The sequence below is a fragment of the Podarcis bocagei genome, assembly GCF_964188305.1.
Source record: "Podarcis bocagei genome assembly, chromosome: 9".
In the NCBI taxonomy this organism is placed as follows: Eukaryota; Metazoa; Chordata; class Lepidosauria; order Squamata; family Lacertidae; genus Podarcis; species Podarcis bocagei.
The window spans coordinates 5,243,402-5,263,325 of record NC_138134.1 but is presented as its reverse complement, the minus strand read 5'-3'; the positions used below and the strand labels follow the sequence as shown (position 1 = coordinate 5,263,325).

The 19,924-nt window shown below is 43.9% G+C and overlaps 1 protein-coding gene across 1 annotated transcript in view; it reads left to right on the top strand.

Annotated features, from left to right (window-relative positions):
* ACOX3 (acyl-CoA oxidase 3, pristanoyl) overlaps positions 1–4,313 on the top strand; it is a 28,676-nt gene extending 24,363 nt beyond the window's left edge. Inside the window, 4 exon segments of the mRNA XM_081207688.1 lie at positions 215–389; positions 1,207–1,274; positions 1,856–1,942; positions 3,006–4,313. Coding sequence (XP_081063814.1) covers positions 215–389; positions 1,207–1,274; positions 1,856–1,942; positions 3,006–3,125 — 450 coding nt within the window. The 3' untranslated portion in view covers positions 3,126–4,313.
* Positions 4,314–19,924: the final 15,611 nt, after the last annotated feature.

Genomic DNA, 19,924 nt, shown 5'->3' with positions numbered 1-19,924 from the left:
ATATGCCACCAGCATTCCTTCACACAGTTGCTTCAGAGTACAATCTGCATCACTTTTATGCAGCACAGATTGCCCTGAAGGATACAGAGAGGATAGTAAGAATGGGCCTTTCAACTTCTTTTTGGGTGCCTTTTACTTAACTATTGCTTTTGAACAGTTAGTAATCTTTGCCTGGATTTGTAGCTATGGTTGAATTTTTCTTTCTTTTTTCAAGGTGTACTATTGTCGTTCTTTAGCTATAGCTTTTATTGAGCACACTGTTTTGCAAAGATATCATGACTACGTTCACAGTTCCAACACACCAGCTAGCCTCCAGCCGGTACTGAAGAATATATGTTCGCTGTATGGATTATGGTCTTTAAATAAGCACATGTCAGTGCTCTACCAAGGTGAGATCAACATTCTGCCTACATGGTAAAATTTAGAATCTTCAAACACTTCAAGGCTCTTACAAATTTACTACTGCATTTAAGTAAGTTCAGGCACCCAGTGTAGTTTCTGCACCAAGGAAGCAGTAAATGTGTTATACGGTCTTACAGCTCTGGTCTTTTAGCCCCAGTCGTCTTCTACTGCACAGCTTGGGGGAGCTGTGTTTTAAGATACAATACTGAATTTCCTAAACCTTTTCATCTGACATCCAGCCTCTTACAAAACTTTCCTTAAGCTGTGGAGGACAATCTTCTTAAAGGCAAAACTAGCAAGGTAACTAAAGGCCCCATCTGCACTGCACATCTGAAGCAGTACCATACCACTTTAAACAGCCATGGCTTCCCTCAAAGCATCCTGGGAATTGTAGTTTGTTAAGTGTGCTGAGAGTTATTAGGGAAACCCCATTCCCATCACACCGCTACAGTTCCCAGAGTTCTCTGGGAAGAGGGATTGATTGTTAAACCATTCTGAGAATTGTAGCTCTGTGAGGAGAATAGGAACTTGAAGGTAGAAAACAAAGTTTTTGCCTTATCTCTGTTCCTCCCAGGACTGTCACTGACCACGGCCAGTTCAGCTTTGGCACTCGGCAGTATTCTTCACTTTCCAGAGAACCACAATGAGGCACTTGGACACCAGATTCCAAGTCCTCTTCCCATTCAGCCATGAAGGGGAAACCTGCTCACTTTTAGATAACATTCTTCATACCCCACAGATCTAGCAGATTTTTTGATCCAATATGAGTCCTTTAGCTTCATTATCATCATAAATATCTTTCAGGTGGCTACATTTCAGGTGCAAATGCTGGCAGATTTGTGCAAGATGCAATTCTAGAACTGTGTTCAAAGGTATGTTCCCTTTTGGTTTAAATATTATGCTGAGTAACTGTAGACTAAGAGTCCAGGGGCAGCAGGGGCCCCAGACTCTGAGCTTCCTTTAAACAAGAAGTGCAAGGCTCTAGCCTTTAGATTGAAAGCTATGAAGTAAAATGTGTGGGCATCATTCAGAGCAATTGGTTTGCAAGGTATATGAGCCTACTCTTGCCTTTCCTTGTTGTTAGCTTATGAGTGAAGTCAGAGCTGTGATTGATGAGCACTACAGAGAAATTTGTAGGCACACAGGCCCAAGAGAAGACCCCAAAATGCTTCAAAATGACCTGGAACATCCTTCTTAGTGGTTTTTTTAAGGAAACCCCCAAAATAGTTGAGCTTTTTTCACACTTGATTCCTGCATTGCAGGGGGTTGGACGCGATGACCCATGAGGTTATATGATAATGAAAATTGGAGAAGATTATGGAGCTTTCCATATTAGAAATCTGAAACTGCTGGCTGTTAGTGGCTTGCCAAAATAGTTATGCTACAGCTCTGCTTGTTGTAGAAACCTAAACAGAATACCCAGTTTCTAGTCTAACTTTTTTTTCCTGCACAGCTGAAGCAAGAGGCTGTGGCTTTGGTAGATGTGATTGCTCCTCCGGACTTCATTCTCAACTCGCCAATTGGCAGGGCTGATGGAGAGGTAAACAAGTCTTTTTGCAAAGCTCTGACTCAGGTTTACTGTGACTCTTTTTGAACTTTGTGTTTCCAATATTTGTGCTTTGTTGTGTCACAGTTAGAAACTGTGTGTGTTTGGGAGTGGCAGAAAGGGAAGACCCACAGTCTAGCAGCATGAATATATGTTGCATTCTTCTGATGCTGGAAGTAAATTCACTCCAGACTGCACATTCCAGCCTTTCTGATCCTTGAGTTTGAGGCACCTCTGCTTGGGGAAGGTAACTGTTTTAGAAGAGGTGTCCAGGAAACCGTTCCACCAGGCCAAAGTAAACGAAGTAACTTAACAAACTGAAGAACTTTGACTGTAAGCACAGGCTACAGAGGAAACCATATGATGTGCTCACCAGCTCTTTGATAATAAACCTGACTGCATTGTTCAGACTCTGCAGCTCAATTCAATTTAGCCATAATGTTCTTTTGAAATGATTTATCTGTTTATTTACTCTAAACATTGGTCTTCTCCTGATGCCTTGATACCCACAAGTGGGCCCTAGCAAAAGCTGTGGTGGCGTCACCATTCCCTCTTTTTTTATCTAGCTTTTGGGGATTTTAAGGAGAGAGGCAGAAATATGAACGGAAAATAATATAGTGCAACTGACTTTCGGGGTTGGTGTGTTGTGCGACAAGCACACAGAATACAATGAGATTGAGTGTTTGGGGGGAAGGCTCGGTTAATTTCATTGTACACTGGTTGTACATTGACAATAAAGGTATTATTATTATTATTATTATTATTATTATTATGAAGTTGAGAAACCCTGAGAAAGAGAGTGAGGGAAGGCAGAGCTCTTTTCCTTTTATTTGCTGCATAGAAAGGAGAATTTTAGCAGGAATTTTAGCCTCTGCACCTCTAGCACCTGCAAGAATTCTCTGTTGTGTTGAGTCACCCTAGAAAAGAGATACAAGGAAACTATTAAATGAAGGTCTCATTGTGCCTCCTTGAGATCAAGGTGACACCACCGCAAAGACTGAACATTTTGGGAATGAATGCTGTTGCTGAAACCATTTCTGTTTTTCTCCCCCTCCAGCTATATAAAAACCTGTGGAGCACGGTTCTTCAAGGCAATAAGGTGCTGGAAAGGCCATCCTGGTGGTCAGAATTTTGTACTAATAAACCTGTTGTAGGTAGGCTAAGATCAAGAATGTAAATGGAATGGTATATTGGAGAGGCCCAGCAAGGCCGTGTGTCAGGACTGGTCGTTGTCCTCTTCAGATCACCACACAAACGCTTCTTGTTCTTTTATAACTTTTTATTGCATATTAACAAAGCAATCTTATAAACAGTTCTTAACTATTCTTCCTCAGACTCACTTCTTTCAGATACCTTCTGAGCTCTGCTTCTCCATGACCAGCCACTCTCAAAATGGCGAAGGCGCCCTTCCCTTCGCTTTCCTGCTCTTTTTCCTACCCTCCTGGCTAGAGCTGGCCTGTATCTCCCCTCCTCCCAATCTGAGCTAGAACTGAACCCTGGCCTTTCCTGGGAACAGCCGGTCCCTCCCTGTTGTTCCTTTTGCTCCCTTCTATTAGATTCACTGCTCCCCTTCCCCCCTTGGGGAATGCTTTCTCCCTCTGGGAAACTCGAAACTTCTAACTCTTCCCTGACAGCGTGGATAAAAAATCGTAATCTAAAATTATTAGTTAAAGGATCATGTTGAAGAAGGTAATTTTTGTGAAGGGAAGGCTTTTGAAATAGGATTTCAGCCCATTTCCATGACTACTGGCACAGTGAGGGACAGTGCAGCCCAGTTTACAGCTTTCCCACCTGCGTCAGTCAGTCAGGATTTGCGGAAATGAAGTCACTTTAAAATGGGCTGCTACTCAGAGCCTGAAGTGGCCATGATAGTTGAAGTCTGGATTCCAGGTATTGAAATAGCTATAGCAAATTGAAGGGAAATTATACCTTTGCAAAGTCAGCAGTGTGCTCTGTTCATGTAAACTTATGTAGTTCCCTTAGAGTTCCTGCAGAGGGCATGACCAATTTCGCCCAAAGACCTAAAACAAGTTCACTCTCCTGGAATACAGAGCAGATGAGGACTTTCTAACTTTAATTAATTGTCGTATCTTGTACATCTGTAGTCAAACGTTTTTATAGTTTCTTGTTTAATTCATGGTCTAATTGAAGTTAGTGAAAATGTTGAACTTTATATCACCTTACCAACAGTCTGCACTTTTTATCCGCACTTTTTAATTTTAAGTGTAAGTTGGTGTCAGAAAATCCTAATCTGTGAAAGGTAAACATAATATATATTATACCTGCTACATATTTTGGGGAAAATGTTTTGTGCTGACATGATACAGCAAATGTTAACAATGATGAATAAAATAGTTTAATTTTATATGCATTTTTTTAAATCCATAAAATTAGTGAACATTTCTGCTTTAATTTTCTGCTACACTATTGGTTCCCTTGAAAAGGATAAAAATGCTGAAAATAAAAAAGCAGTTTGAAGTACAGTCTTGAATGCTGAGTGCAGAAACCTCGGCCTCTCACAAGGATCTTTTCTGTTCACACTGTTCAGAAGACCGTTGTTGTTTTTAACAAGGTAAAGTCAGCGTGTTATTTCACAAGATGACTTTGATAGATGTCAGAGAGAATGGCTTTAACCTTACCTCTTCCTGACCTCTAGTTTTTATGTGCAGAGAAGGCACACGAGAGCATTCGGTCATCTGAATGCTTTTCTGCAGCTTGAGTCCACAAACGCATTGACCATCTCAAGGAAAAACAAGTCACAAATACTCACTGCACACTCTGAAACCAAATATTGCGTGGAACACTTTTATTATTTATCCCTATGCCTACTACCTCCATTACCTGATAAGCAACACTTGGATATATACCCCTACCAACAACCAGCACTGGGATATACTCCTGCAGTTTTGCAAAAGCTTATCTGCTTCTTCTTTTCACAAATCACTTTTGGTGACAAGCACCTTTTACAAATCTGGAAACAGAGTCAAGAGATTTTACTGATTACCTGCAAAATGTACTTTAACAGAATTGTGGCTTATTATCCAAGTGGACTTGCCACCTCCAGGTTTTACTTACTGCAGGTTCATACATGGAAGTCACATTTATTTCCTGTAGGATCATGTACATCAGCACGCAGTTCGAGCATAACCATCACACAGTGCTCTACCTGTTCTGTTTCCACTATGCTCTAGTTCTTGTCTTTAAAGAATGCAAACATAGGGACATGAAGAACCAATCGAGTTTTAGGTTTTTTTCTATAAGAAACCTGAGAAAATGGGTTCCTCGGTTTTATTTCCTGGGATTTCTGCTGTTTTCACAAGCGTTTTGGGTAAAATTGTGGGAGTGGTGTGTGTGTGGGAGAGAGAGAGAGAGAGAGAGAGAGAGAGAGAGAGAGAGAGAGAGAGAATAGAATGAATGGAAATTGTGGTGTAACCCCCCCCCCCCTTGGGTTAGCACCCAGGACCAGGTTCCAGTGTATAGGGGATATTCTGACTAACACCCACACTGTATCAACTGGAGATTAAAAATATAAGGTACAGTACACAAATAGATTTTAGTGCAGAATGTTCCACCTTCTCCCAAGATCCTGCTATGCCAAAGGAAGTCTGTGCCCTTAGGCTTTACTGGCAGTTTGGGGATGCAAGCAATGACAGCAGAATTTGAGAGCCACGCAGTAAGGAATTCCAAACAGCAGGTGGCAGCAGAGAGGCTGCAGCCCCAACTGGGGAGCCTCCAGTAGGTGGCAGCAGAGGGTGGTTTCTGTGGCTCTGGAGCTGAAGGCAGTAAAAATGGCTAAGCTGAGTCTAGGGTAGTGCTAAGCTTCCCCTCCTAGGTCAATTTCAACTGGTAGTTTTTCAGCCAAAGAAGCTCAGCATTCCCCTCTAGTGGAAGCATTCTACAGGAGACCAGTACAAGACCTTCAAGCTTCTTTTCTTCGCTAGCAGAAAATGCCCTGTCTCCCTGAGCAGATCTGTGGTCCTGCTCTCCAGAGGGCACTTATCTTCAGATCAAACCAACATCAGCTACTTGACAAGAAGCTGCAAGTGGCCCAGGCAACCTTTGCTTTGCTAACCATTACAAAAAAAATAATGGTGTGCAACTCTGTCCAATGTGCAAATAAACATGGCGTGCCGGGTTCAGACACGATGTTTTCTCTACGCTGTCTGCTTGTTGGAGAGCAGTATTCTCTACAGCTTTGCATTCTGCCCTCAGTTGAACATTTGATGTCTTGGCAAACTAGACACTGAAGCCTTTAGTGTTATTGTCCAAATTCTAATAGGTGCGTAACAAACAGCCGAAGCACATTTGGAGAGTTGATGTGGCCTCCATGTGTAAGGACCCCCACCCCATGTGAGGCTTGGAATAATTGCCCCCTGTGCCCCCGCCTTAAAAAGGGCATGGATTTATTAATTAAATCACTCTATATCCCAGGGGTCAGCAAACTTTTTCCGCAGGGGGCCTGTCCACTGTCCCTCAGACCTTGTGAGGGGTCGGACTATATTTGGGGGGGGTCCCCCCGACTCTCCCCTCCCTTCTCCACAGCACTGGACGGGCCCCGGTGGCTGCTTACCTGTGCATTGTGAGCGGCAGGAGCTGGCGGCAGTAGAGGGACAATGAGCGGTGTAAAAGGGCTGGCTCCAGAGAGGGGCTGCTTAAAATGGCGCTCAGCCAACGGTGGCTCAACAAAGCCCAGCCCCCTTCCTTCTCTAGACAGGGCAGGGAGAAGCCCAGAGGATGGAGGGAGGAGGTGCCACCGCAGTGAGGGGGGGAATGGCACAGCCCAAACTATCAGAATCCCCACGCCAATCCACGCAGCGATTCCCGGACCATCCATGGGTCAGATCCAGAAGGCAATTGGGCCAGATCTGGCCCCCTGGGCCATAGTTTGCCAGCCCATGCTATATCCCATCCTTCCTCCTGAAGGTGCCCAGGGCAGTGGAATGTGCTCCGTTGACTCACCCTTAGCAGCAGGTTCAGGGCAGGCGAAAGGAAAATTCTTCATCGTTAAGGAGGAATTTGCCGCCCAAAGATGTGATGGGCACTAGGCGAGATGTTCTAAAAATAGAAACACTCCCTTTTGTATGGGGGTGGGGTGTATTTTGAGCAGTTGAAATGATAGTTGTTAAAATAAAGATTATGCCATCATCATCATCATAATATGTTAAGCATATGTTAGAGTTGGTGGAGCTCCAGTAACGTGTTATTAGAATGTTATATCTCAATAGTTGGACATAAAATTCCTATTAAAACTGTTTAATATGGAATAAAACTCATAGAATTTGGATGAAACCATTTTACTGGATGTGTGAGACATCTTGTCAGTGATTAATGGTTTTGAGGAAACTATGGCAGCTCAAGGGACTCCACTGTTGAGGTCTGTGCAGCATAATCTATTGTACATCTAATGTAATGAATACCTTATGGTTTAGGTTAAGCAAACATACTTTTAAACGCACAAAGGTTGAGAGTGATGATACCAGTACTTTGGCTACCTGTTGCCCTGATACTTTTCTATGGTATCTGTAGGGAATAACCCAGGCTATAGAACTTTAGGAAGTTCTTATGCACCTTGCCTTGCAAATCTTCTGGCTGGATCTATGATTTCTTACTGCCTCACCAGAAATCTCATCTTGAGCCAAACTATTGTGTGCAACAGCTGCCCTGTCTGGACCCTCTGGCTTGGGGTGAGAGAGTTGGGCTAGGCTTCACATATTATATACTGGAGACATATATCCCCACATGGGGCTAGGCAGATCCAGTGTGTAAATTGGCCTTGCTGGCAATAGCAGGGTTTAATTTATACCAGGGGCCATATTTGAATGGAGCAAGTGCTGAACCGCCAGTAATATGGGCTCCACCTACTGACTCACTCCCACCCAAGCCAAAACAAAGGCAAAGCTCTTTAATCCCCATTTCTACAGTGGGAAGAAGGCTTTGGCAGAGCTGCTCTCCATATGTGCTTCAGCTGCTCAGTGCCTGGGGACCAATGGGAGCTTTTCTTTCAAGACTAATTGCTAATAATCACCAGGATCCCAGCAAAGGATTCAGTCGTTTACTGTGGAACTCCCTGCCTATTGATATCAAGCAGGCACTTTCGCTCTCTTCTTTTCAGCACTGGCTAAAAACACACTTGCTTAGCAGTGCTCATATGAATTTTAATCTGTTTGAGTATTTTAATTTTTTGTATGTTTTAAAGTATTGTAATTTTTTCTGCGTTTCCTTGTTTTAACATTTTGTAAACCGCTTTGAGGTTGTGGGGTTTTTTTACACTCAAGCGGTGTATAAATTTTGTGAATAAACGAACAAACAAACATTTTACAAACCTATCCTGCTTCCAAGGGATAGATTTAGTGTCATGTGTAGTTTGGCCCTTTCTGAGGCAGATAATGTGGGTTGAATTCTTTCTGGCGGCCTTCATTGTTGCTGTTTACTCTGGAGGAGGGAGTTGCAGGTTAACAGCCCTTTGCCTGGCTCACTTGTATGATAAAAAGCAGCTGATGTGCTAATTTTGCGATCAAGGACCTCGCTGGCAGCTGGCTGGCAAGCCTCAGGGGTGGGGCAGAACTGTTACCTGCAAGTCTAAGCTATTATTTTCTGATAAATATTTGCCATGCCTCACTTAAAGCCAGATTTAATATGATATAAGAGATCTGTCAGCAGATCTATCAAATGGTGTTCTCTTTTAAAAGAAGCAGCCATAGGAGGGGGTTGCATTAGAGCTGTTGCACACCCCAGAGCGACTGTTAGCTGCGGCAGATGAAACAAGATGGCACAATATGTTTGTATTTGTGGACTGCCCTGTGACCTTTGGAGGGGAGGGCTGTAGAAAAACCATCATCATCATCATCATCATCATCTCCCGAAAGCTCTTGGGAGCAACATTTGCACATGATGGAAACTGTTTACAAACAAAGAACGAAACCAAAACCTTCATCCTGCAACACTGGAAGTCAGAGCCAACCATGCATGTTCTTTGTCATTAGTAAGTTGGCCCTTGAAGTGGAATGATAACATATTTATGAAAGAAAACTTCTGCTACCATAGTGGCGGCCAGCAAACAAACTGAGGCAAGTGAGCATGTAAGGTTTTGCTGAGCTGAGCTGGTATCCCCTTGGTGGAAATTGAATGCAACTGAGAAAGAAAGTGGTCAGTGCTGAGCATATTTTTTAAAAAAGCATTATTTATTGAATGTATACTTATGACACCCACTTTTGTACCGTACACATTTACAGTCTCTATGACGACAACCTGTGCTTTAATCATGATAAAAGATCAGGCACAAATGGAAGTCATCATCTCTGTCCTGAGAAGACAAGGCCAATGAATCTGGTGCTAGACCTACTTTAAAGAGATGCTAAAGATCTTGTTTTTCTCTCTCCCCCCCCCCAAGCTGCCACTAATATGGTTAGAAGGGTCTGTCAGTTTTCAATTAGTCGTGTTCTCTTGGAGACAAACTAGACATGACGCAGAAGGACTGGGATCAGCATCTCCACCGGGTGCTTTTGTTTGTTTTTTGAAACTTTGGTGCAGCTGTTTGGGGTTAGGAACATAGGAAGCTGCCCTAAACTGAGTCACACCCTTGGTTGATCTGGCTCATTGCTGTCTCCAGTGACTGGCAGCTCTCCAAGGCTTCATGCAGGAGTCTTTCGCAGCTGCTGAGGTCCTCTCACAAATTCCACAAAAACAAATTGGAGATGAGCTTGCAGTATCTCCAGATCTGGGTGAGTTGTGTACAGCTATTAACCAAATGAAAAACAACAAAGCCAGCGGTCCTGATAGAATGCCTGCTAAAGTCTTCAAAGTGGGTGGAATTGAACTAATAGAACAACTTCACAAGCTCATCGGGGGGGGGGGGAATGGGAGACAGAGGAGATCCCAGCAGACTTTAGGGATGCCAAAATTATCAGTCTCTTTAAAAAAAGGTGATAGAACGGATTGCGGAAACTATTGCGGCATCTCTTTATTAGCTGTGGCTGGCAAAATCCTTGCAAGGATCTTAGCACACTGTCTCTTAACAATATTTGAGGCTTCCTGAATCCCAAAATGGTTTTTGACCTTCTAGGGGGCAGTGGACATGATTTTCACTGCTCACAGCTTCAAGAAAAATTCAGAGAGCAAAACCAACTGGTGCACATGGCATTTATTGACTTGGCTAAGGCCTTCGACGCTGTAAATCGTAATGCCCTGTGGACTTTCCTGAAAATCAGCTGTCCAGATAAATTTGTGAACATCCTTCGGTTCCTCCATGATAATATGACAGCAACAATTGCAGATAACAATGGCTCTCAAAGTAAACCATTCACTATGGGATCAGGTGTTAAACAGGGTTGTTTTATCGCCCCAACTCTATTTATTCTTTTCATCGCCATGATCCTACACTTTGTCAAAGGGAAACTCCCCACCGGAGTAGAAATCATATATAGAACAGATGGAAAGCTCTTTAATCTGTGTAGGCTGAAAGCAAAGAGTAAGGTTACCGTAACTTCCATCATAGAGCTTCAATATGTTGATGACAACGTAGTGTGCACACACTCAGAGGATGACCTCCAAACCATCCTAAATATCTTTGCAGAAGCTTACGAAAAGCTTGGCCTATTGCTCAACTTCCAAAAAACTAAAGTGCTGTAGCAACAAGCACAAAACAATCCCTCTACAGCACCACAAATCAAACTCAATGGTGTAGCGTTGGAAAGTGTCAATCACTTCTCCTACCTGGGCAGTTATCTTTCAACAAGGGTCAACTAATGCCAAAATCCAACATTGCCTGAGCTCTGCGAGTTCAGCTTTCTCCCAATTGAAGTGCAGAGTGTTTGAGGACCGGGACATTTGCAGGAAAAGCAAAATGCTTGTTTACAAAGCTATTGTACTTACCAACCTTACTGTATGCTTGTGAAACATGGACCACTTATAAACACCACCTCCAACTCCTCAAAAGATTCCATCAACAGTGTCTCTGAAAAAAATTACATATCACTTGGGAAGACAGGCAAACCAATGCCAGTGTACTGGAAGAAGCAAAGATCACCAGTGTCAAAGTAATGATTCTTCAACATCAACTTCATTGGACTGGTCATATTGTTCGAAGGTCTGATTATCATCTTCCAAAGCAGATACTCTATTCTGAACTTAAAAATGGAAAGCGTAATGCTGGTGGTCAACAAAAGAGGTTTAAAGACTCTCTCAAGGCAAATCTAAAAAAAACGTAGTATAAACACTGTCAATTAGGAAACACTGGCCTGCGAGCGCTCCAGTTGGAGAACAGCCTTTCCAAAGGTGTCATTGACTTTGAAGAAGCACAAACTCAGGACGAAAGGGAGAAATGTGCTAAGAGGAAAACATGCTTTCCAACCAGTCACTGTGATCAACTCCTGCCCGGTAACCAATGTCCCCACTGTGGAAGGGTGTGTTGATCCAGAATTGGCCTCCACAGTCACTTACGGACTCACTGCTAAAACCATATTTAGGGAAGACAATCTTACTCGGCTACAAGGGATCGCCGAAGAAGAAGAAGAAGAAGAAGAAGAAGAAGAAGAAGAAGAAGAAGAAGGAGAGATCCTGGGGATTTAACCTGGAACCTTCTGCATGCAAAACAGTTGCTCTACTACCAAGCCTGACCTAAATTGTTTGGATGAGGACGACTGAGGATAAAGGTATCTGCCTCTTCCTTCCTTCATCATTTCCCCAAACTAAATCCCCACCAACACCAGAAGCTACTGTCTCCCCCCCCCACACACACACACACATGGGAAACTGACAGCAGAGGTTTGTGGGCAGTTTAGAAGGCAGAAATAACCAAGGATGAAAAGGGTCAATGGCCTCACTCCCAGAACTGCTGCCTCTGTCAGATTAGGAGCCCTGTGTTTAAAGGGGGGTGGATGAAGGACCCAGCTCCATTAAGAACCAGTGAGAAGCCCTCCTGAATCTAGCTCAGCCTCCTGTTCCCACACTGACCAGCCACATGCCAAGAGGAAGCCTGCAAGCGGGCCCTGAGTGCAACAGTGCTCCCTTCACAACTCTCAACTAGTAGACAGTATGGGCAGACCATTGCCATCATGGCTGGTACCTTTAATTCTGCAGGAAAAAGTGGGTGTTGTGAAAAGAGGATCAAAATAGCTTCCATGTGAGACGAGTGAGTCCTGTGGTGGATTCTTGTTTCTTCCCTTTGCTGAATGTGCCTCAAAGAACATGGTGCCAATCTGCTAAGTGAGGTCCGTATTTCTTGGAAATATGGCTGTCGAATCCAGATAAGGCAATTAAGGTGAATTGTAGTCAGACAATAATGTGTGTCCCTGTTCAGACTTAAGGATCCAAGTTGTCATGTTATCAAGCCACTGAATCTTGGAGTACTCTTGCAAAACACTGGAACATCGGATTAAATCTTGGATGCAGATGCTGGGACTCATTTTCAGTTTATTGGCTCTCATCCAACCCATTATTGCCTCCGGGAACTGATTCATCACAGACAGAGATTCATCTGGATGAGATGATAGAGAGAGCTGGAGCTGGGTGCCATCAGCATATTTATGGCACCGAACTGCAAACTCTTTGATGACCACTGCAGCTGATGGTTCTTCATAAATGTTGGTGAAAAGATGGAGCCCTGTGAGACCCCACAGAATAACTGCTCTTGGGCTGAGCAGAATTAACTGTAAGTTACTTTCTGGAAATGGCCCCCAGATAGGAGTGAAACCACCATATTTCTGTGGTTTCACTCCCAACCCACAGAGCTGCTCCAGGAGAATAGCATGACCAATTGCATCAAAGTAGCTGAGGGCTCAAGAAGAACTGACAGGGTTGTCCTCCTCTGGTCTGTCTCCTATCCGCCCCAACTACCAAAGCTGTATCAATGCCAGAACCAGGCATAAAAGTCAAAGGACACTGAGGTCCAGCTCCGAAGACCTTCTGGCGGTTCCCTCACTGCGAGAAGCCAAGTTACAGGGAGCCAGGCAGAGGGCCTTCTCGGTAGTGGCGCCCTCCCTGTGGAATGCCCTCCCACCAGATGTCAGAGAGAAGAACAACTACCAGACTTTTAGAAGACATCTGAAGGCAGCCCTGTTTAGGGAAGCTTTTAATGTTTGATGTATCACAGTATTTTAATATTCTTTTGGAAGCCGCCCAGAGTGGCTGGGGAAACCCAGCCAGATGGGCAGGGTATAAATAAATTTATTATTATTATTATTATTATTATTATTATTATTATTATTATTATTATTATTATTATTATTATTATTGAATGGGTGAAGATACTTGAGGTACTGATGGCTGGGTGGTAGTTATTTAAATCCTCAGAATCCAGGGAGGACCTCTTAAGGACAGGATGCCTCACTGCCTCTTCCAAGGTGACCACTCTTTGGACCCATCCCGTCAGCCCCCTGGGCTTCATCAACTTGAAGTTGGTCATGCTCCTGCAAGTAACATGACTCCCATTTTTATCAGCGATTCATATTTTCACCTGCCATAGCTACATATCATAGATTAATCTGACGCTTACCAAGCCAGATCCTTATTGGGTGGGGCTTCCAGCCTGTCGGTCGCCTGACAACACAGTGACATAATATAAACATATAAGCACCCTGCAAGCCACTGCTAAAGCAAAGCTTCAGCAGGCTTGAATGTAAAACCCTTCCAGATATATGGAAAGCCCTGCTAAAATGTCTGTGGGAAGTGGGTTGTTTGAGCCTGGTTTTTAACGCAACCCCCTTTCTGAACCTGGGAGGGGTTTGCTTGGAAGTTGCCAAACTGAGCAGGACTTAACCTGAAGAGTAGGGTTGGGAACAGATATGGACAGCCAACACAGGATTTATCCCTCCCCTCCTACCCATCAGGTGGCACTTCATTAGGTGGGCGTAATTTGGGGGAAATAGCCGTGCATTATCTTTGCAATTTGGCATGCATGGCAGACCAAGACTGGCATGTCAACTGGAAGTTCCCCAACCCGATCCAAACATAAAAACAGAATTATCTTTTGCACTAATAGTATATTCTTTGAATCTAAACTTTTGCCTGTTGTCTGATTGCTATGTCCTCCTGAGAGAAGTGTAATTTGGCCCCTTGGTGCACTATAATTGTAAGCTAAAGTCCCCAAAATTTGTTGGTTGGGCAGTCATGTACAACTTGCGTAGTATTTTTCCTACAGAACTGTTTTTTGCCAGCAGGTTGTAGCAACTCAGTTCAGCTATTTTCCCATTATTCTCTAGTAACCATAGAAATGTAGGAATTGCCAAGACATTGTTTTGAAACAACTGAAGGATGAGGCAGTTGCTAGTCAGCGCTGTGGCACCTTCTGACTTCATTCTTAACTCATTCAATGGCAGGCTGAGAAAGAAGCAAGGAACATTTTCTTCCTTTGACTGGTTTTGTACTTAAGTCATTAGACTACTGGTTATTTGCTTCCAGTAAATGTTAATCTGGGGGCCAAGGAGACACCCTGATCTTATGTATGACTTGTTTGACCTGTCACATTCTAAGTTGGCTTTACACATGTGGCACCAAGTCAGAATCGGCTTTCTAATGGAGAGGGACCAAATGTGTGGAAGTATGTGTGTGTGTGTGAATTATCCTTGTTAAATGCCACCCTTCCCTGGCATCCCATTGATCTTGTCAAATTCTCCCACTATTGTCCTCGCTCTCCTGATGCCTATCCAGGCTGAGGCAACAGAGACTCTTCCTTACTTGAGAGTAAGGAAGAGGCCTTTATTGAAGCGAAGAAGACTTGCAGACAGGAATAGGCGATGAATCACAGTAGCTGTTAGGCTCAGGATTGATGCAGGAAATGTGAGGGCAGTCAGGCTAGAAGCAGTGATCTAACCTCTTCATCAGACCCAAACCTTTAGTTTGTACACCGCCTTGCTATATTGCTATACACAAGGCAGTTTGCAAGCTGAAGAAGCTACAAAATATACAGCAAAGACCATACATCATATAATAACCCAATGCCATGCAAATAAGACGCAATAAAAGATATGACTTAAAAGAAACAACTTGAATCAAATAATCAATAACCTTAGAATATTATAATGCACAAAATATCAGCAAATAATAATTAAAGGAGGCAAAGAGCTCAGATTTGCATGGAAACTGCAGAATGGTCTCAACGGGTTGGCACTCCCACCTGCTGAGCATTTACTCACAAGATCTGCGTGCCTTGTGAGATGGCTGAGTGTGCAAATGCTCACTGCATTGGGGAAGATGCACCAATCCCCAGTGACGGGAGCACTGGCAGGCCCTGGGCAACCAGGCTGTGCCCTTCCCTTTTCTGGTTCCTCAGCCTCCAGCACTGGTCTGGCAGCCTCCCTGGAGTCTGTTGCTGTGCTCCTTTCCCCAGGAGAGAGTCCTGCCAAGGCAGCCATCTCCTTGGAAGGGGGGGTTACCAGGCCTCCTCCCGCCTGTTGCCCAGTCTTAGCCTGCCCTGAAATGCCACCCTTCTGTTCCTCCTCCTCTGCCAACACCTTGCGACTCACTGACACTAGCAAAATGTTTGGGTATCCTGTTCTTGGGCCAACAATATGCAATCCAGCTCAGAGGCAGAGGACACCATTGTCCTCCACTTCTGGACCATCCTTGTCTACCTCCTACAGCACAGAGGACATCCCTCTTTAGCACCTCTAGGAGCCAGTGGAACCACAGCCCTTTGAATAACAAACAGCTCCTCAAAGGGACCAGGCCTAACAGGAGGTATCAGGCTGAAGAGCTTTCGCAGGACTGCAGAGAGTTGTCGCCAACGAAGGAGCTCTCCAGGGTTCTCTGTGATCTTTCACTTGGCCCAGACTGAACTTCTGGACTTATCTTATTTGGTTCCTGTTCTTCAAGACCTAACCAGTAAGCTGAACCAGTGAGTTCCCTGTACTCTATACCTGACCACCACAACCCATGGGACCCCTAACTCAAGAGAAGACAGGGAACAGGACCAAGGAACTCCTCTGTGGCACCATTGGTGAAACTGGACCTGGCACGTGCACTTTTTGTGATGAACCCACTTTGTTCCAGAATCCTGGGTAAATATTGCACAGCCCCCCCTCACTTGTTTTAGTAGTCAAATATACTATCTAGCAGGTTGTGCAGAACCGGTTAAACTGAAAGAAAACCACTCTTGGTTGATAACCCCATCTATCATTGTATTGCACTCATTCTTATGGAACAACTGCCTCTTTTATGAATACATGAGGTCTCACAAATTTCTATGCTAACTTTAAGAAGATTCATATCAAGTTTCCACTAAAGTTTTCTCATTAACTATGCTGGGACTCTGATCAAATTCTGAGTAATGTGATGGGCTTGTGATACCTCTTTCTGGGAATAACAGAATAAGCTAGCTAATGAAGCTCTCATGCTTTCATTCTCTTGACCTAAACTTGACCGAAACAAGTTACTGCTGCCAGAGTTTTCCCTCAGACAAAGCCCAGACTTGGTGATAAGCCTTTTTTTTTGTCTTTGACACAGACACAGAAAGAGTAACTGGGTGCTTACTTTGTTATTTATTTTAAATCAATTGAACATCTTGCTTTAAACAAGGACTCAAGTACTTAACTGTCCAAAAGTAAGGCTTCAAAATGAGTTGTAAGAAAAGAAGGGAGGGGAAACCATTTATTATTGTTACACTATATTTATACTGCTGCTCAATAAAATATGTGTGCTAACTGGCTTACAATAGCGATATCAGAACATAACTTAAAAGCTCCAAGAGCTCCTTATTTGGTTAGCAAGTTTTCTCAATTATTTTCCCTGAAACACTTTTCAAACCTTTATTCAGGGAAGAAAGAATTCATCTCTTTTTCGTGACATCTGTCAAGACATTTGTAGGATCACCATTAGTGGAAAGGGGATACATTCAAAATTAGCCGGGCAGATAGCAGCAGCAAATGCGAAGGGTTCTGCAGAGGAAAGACTATGGGTTTAAGGAACCAGGTGGCAGGATTTCAGAGGTTTCAAATCTGTAATGGGCAACAAACCGAACATGCGCAAATCATGCGATACGGTGGCATAAAGAAACACGTCTATTTCTAAAAAGAAGTTGCTCACTTTTAGCTGTTGTTCTCCCAATGTTTACTGTCCTGTCCTATATTTGAAAGTGAATGCATGCACATCCAAAGCAGGCCCCAGTCATTTAGCTGCCCAGGGCAATCGGGATGCATGGACCATACTACATGCCCAGAGCAAGACTTAAAGGAGCATTTTGTTTCAGATTAGTAAGTAGAGCAAGTATAATGCACAAAATTGTACCAGAGATAAATATGTGGGGCCAGAGATAAGTATTTGCTAAAGACTATCCATTACGGGTGGCGCTGTGGGTTGAACCACAGAGCCTAGGACTTGCCGATCAGAAGGTCGCGGTTCGAATCCCCGCAACGGGGTGAGCTCCCATTGCTCGGTCCCTGCTCCTGCCAACCTAGCAGTTTGAAAGCACGTCAAAGTGCAAGTAGATAAATAGGTACCGCTCTGGCAGGAAGGTAAACGGCATTTCCGTGCAATGCTCTGGTTCGCCAGAAGCGGCTTAGTCATGCTAGCCACATGACCCGGATGCTGTACGCCGGCTCCCTCAGCCAATAAAGCGAGATGAGCACCGCAACCCCAGAGTCAGGCACAACTGGACCTAATGGTCAGAGGTCCCTTTACCCTTTACCTTTTTATCCATTACAGTACAGGCAACCAGTGGCAGAGCAAGCCGATTGGGTGCCTGGGTTGGTGGGGACGTGGGAGAGGGAGGGCCTTCTCAGTGGTGGCTCCATGGTTTGGACCTCCCTCCCTAGAGAAACCAAACTGGCCCCCTCCTTGCTGTCCTTTCTCAGGCAGGTGGACTTTCCTGTTGCAACAGGCTTTGGGCCAGTTAGCCCCGGTGATCATTCGATGTCTACTGACTGGGTTGTTTCCCCCCCCCTCCCCAAAATGACCCCTGAATTTTTGAATTTGATTGATATTGATGCTGCATTTTATGTTGTGTTTTATGCTGTTTTATAGTCGCATTTTAATCAATGTTTTATGTTTGCTGTTAGCCGCCCTGAGCCCGGTTTTTAAACCAGGAAGGGTGGGGTATAAATAAAAAATTATTATTATTATTTATTATTGGGGAACTCGCTGCTTTTTAATGAAAATGCTGGTGCCCTGCTGTTTTTATTGCAATTATTTGTATGGTTTTAAGATTTTATATATGTATATCATTCTAATTCTATCAATGTTGAATTGTTTTTAATGATTGTTTTTCCCCCCTGTGTTTTTAAGCAGTTCTTATTTTTATTAGGAAGCTGCCTTGAGCCATGTCAGGTGGAAAGGTGAAGTATAATAATAATGATAATAATAATAAATTAATAAGTAAACTAATAAATATGAACCTGATTCTCTGTTGAGGTGTGTATGAAGCTCAGGAGGAAGGTGGGAGTGCTGCCACTAACCCCCAGCACCAGTTAAGGCTGCTGCCTCCGCTTGAAAGTGGTTCAGCCAGTCTGCACTCACAAATGCAGGATCCCTCTAGTACAGGGACAGGCAACCTAAGGCCCGGGGGCCAGATCCGGCCCAACTGCCTTCTAAATCCGGCCCACGGACGTCCAGGGATCAGCGTGTTTTTACATGAGTAGAATGTGTGCTTTTATTTAAAATGCATCTCTGGGTTATTTGTGGGGCCTGCCTGGTGTTTTTACACGAGTAGAATGTGCCCTTTGATTTAAAATGCATCTCTGGGTTATTTGTGGTGCATAGGAATTTGTTCATTCCCCCCCCCCCTTCAAAATATAGCCCGGCCCCCCACACTGTCTGAGGGACGGTGGACCAGGTCACTGCTGAAAAAGGTTGCTGACCCCTGCTCTAGTACTTAGAAATAGCTTTGTGGCCTCCAGCCTTCTGGCAGGCTGGCCAGCAGTTTCGCGCATTAGATGGAGGATGTGACAAGCTCCTTTCCACTTAGTTCTCACTCAGTAGAGCCTAAATAATTACTAATAAAATTGATCTCTTCCTGTCTTTGGGGGTTGGATTGGATGCATCCCTTCCAGCTCTACAATTCTATTATTTATTCTTATTATTATTATTACTACTACTATTATTTATTAAATCTGTATACTGCCCTTCATCCAAAGATCATAGGGCAGTTCACGACATAAAAGTACAAGATGAGAACACAAAAATAAGAAAATAAGATCCAAAACAAAAACAAACTGTCAGGGAACTGACATCGGAGCGAGAGGCGAAGGGGAGGCTCCCAGATGATGCTGGCGAAGAACCCAGCAGCAGGGGGAGAAACAGCTCAGTAGAGGGGGAAGCCAATCAGCACAACACCAGGGATAAAGGGGGGCAGACGGGGGAAGTGGAGAGAGGGCTCCAGGACTCTTCACTGGACATCAGTGAGGAGAGCCCAGGTCCTCCGCTACCCACGCCTTCCCTGCGCAGAATACTCCTGCGAAATGAGAGGAGGAGGAGACTGGGTGTCAAACAACTTTTATGTTGGAAGAGGTTCAAGAAACGCCCACTGACGGATTCTGCCAGTGACTGAGACAGTCACGATGAGAAGGGGTTGTGCAGTCAGAAAGGTTTAACAAGGCAAATTAACCGAGAAAGGCACCAGTTTACGCACGAGTAACTCATACCTATTACACAAACCAATAACCTCCCTTTCCACAAACACATTTAGAAAGACAGGGGCTGTTAATTAGCCAAAGGCCTGGTTAAGGAGAAACATTTTTGCTGGTGCCTAAATTTCTATGATTCTATTATTTTTCTTGGGGAAATGTTCACAGAACATTTTGCTGCGCAACAGACACCGAGTGAACAGTAGTGCACTAGTGATAGATGTGCATCCTTGTTTTCACCCTTCCCTCTAGTGAATCCAGAACAGAGATACTATATAGAATTATTTATTAATTTGTTGAATAAATATCCTGCCCTTTGTCCCAAAGGACACCAGCTCTAGCTAGCATTACAAGTACTATACTCCTCTTTGGCAATGGCTTAAGCTCAAATGTGGGTTATATAGCCCTAGTTGTCATAGTATAG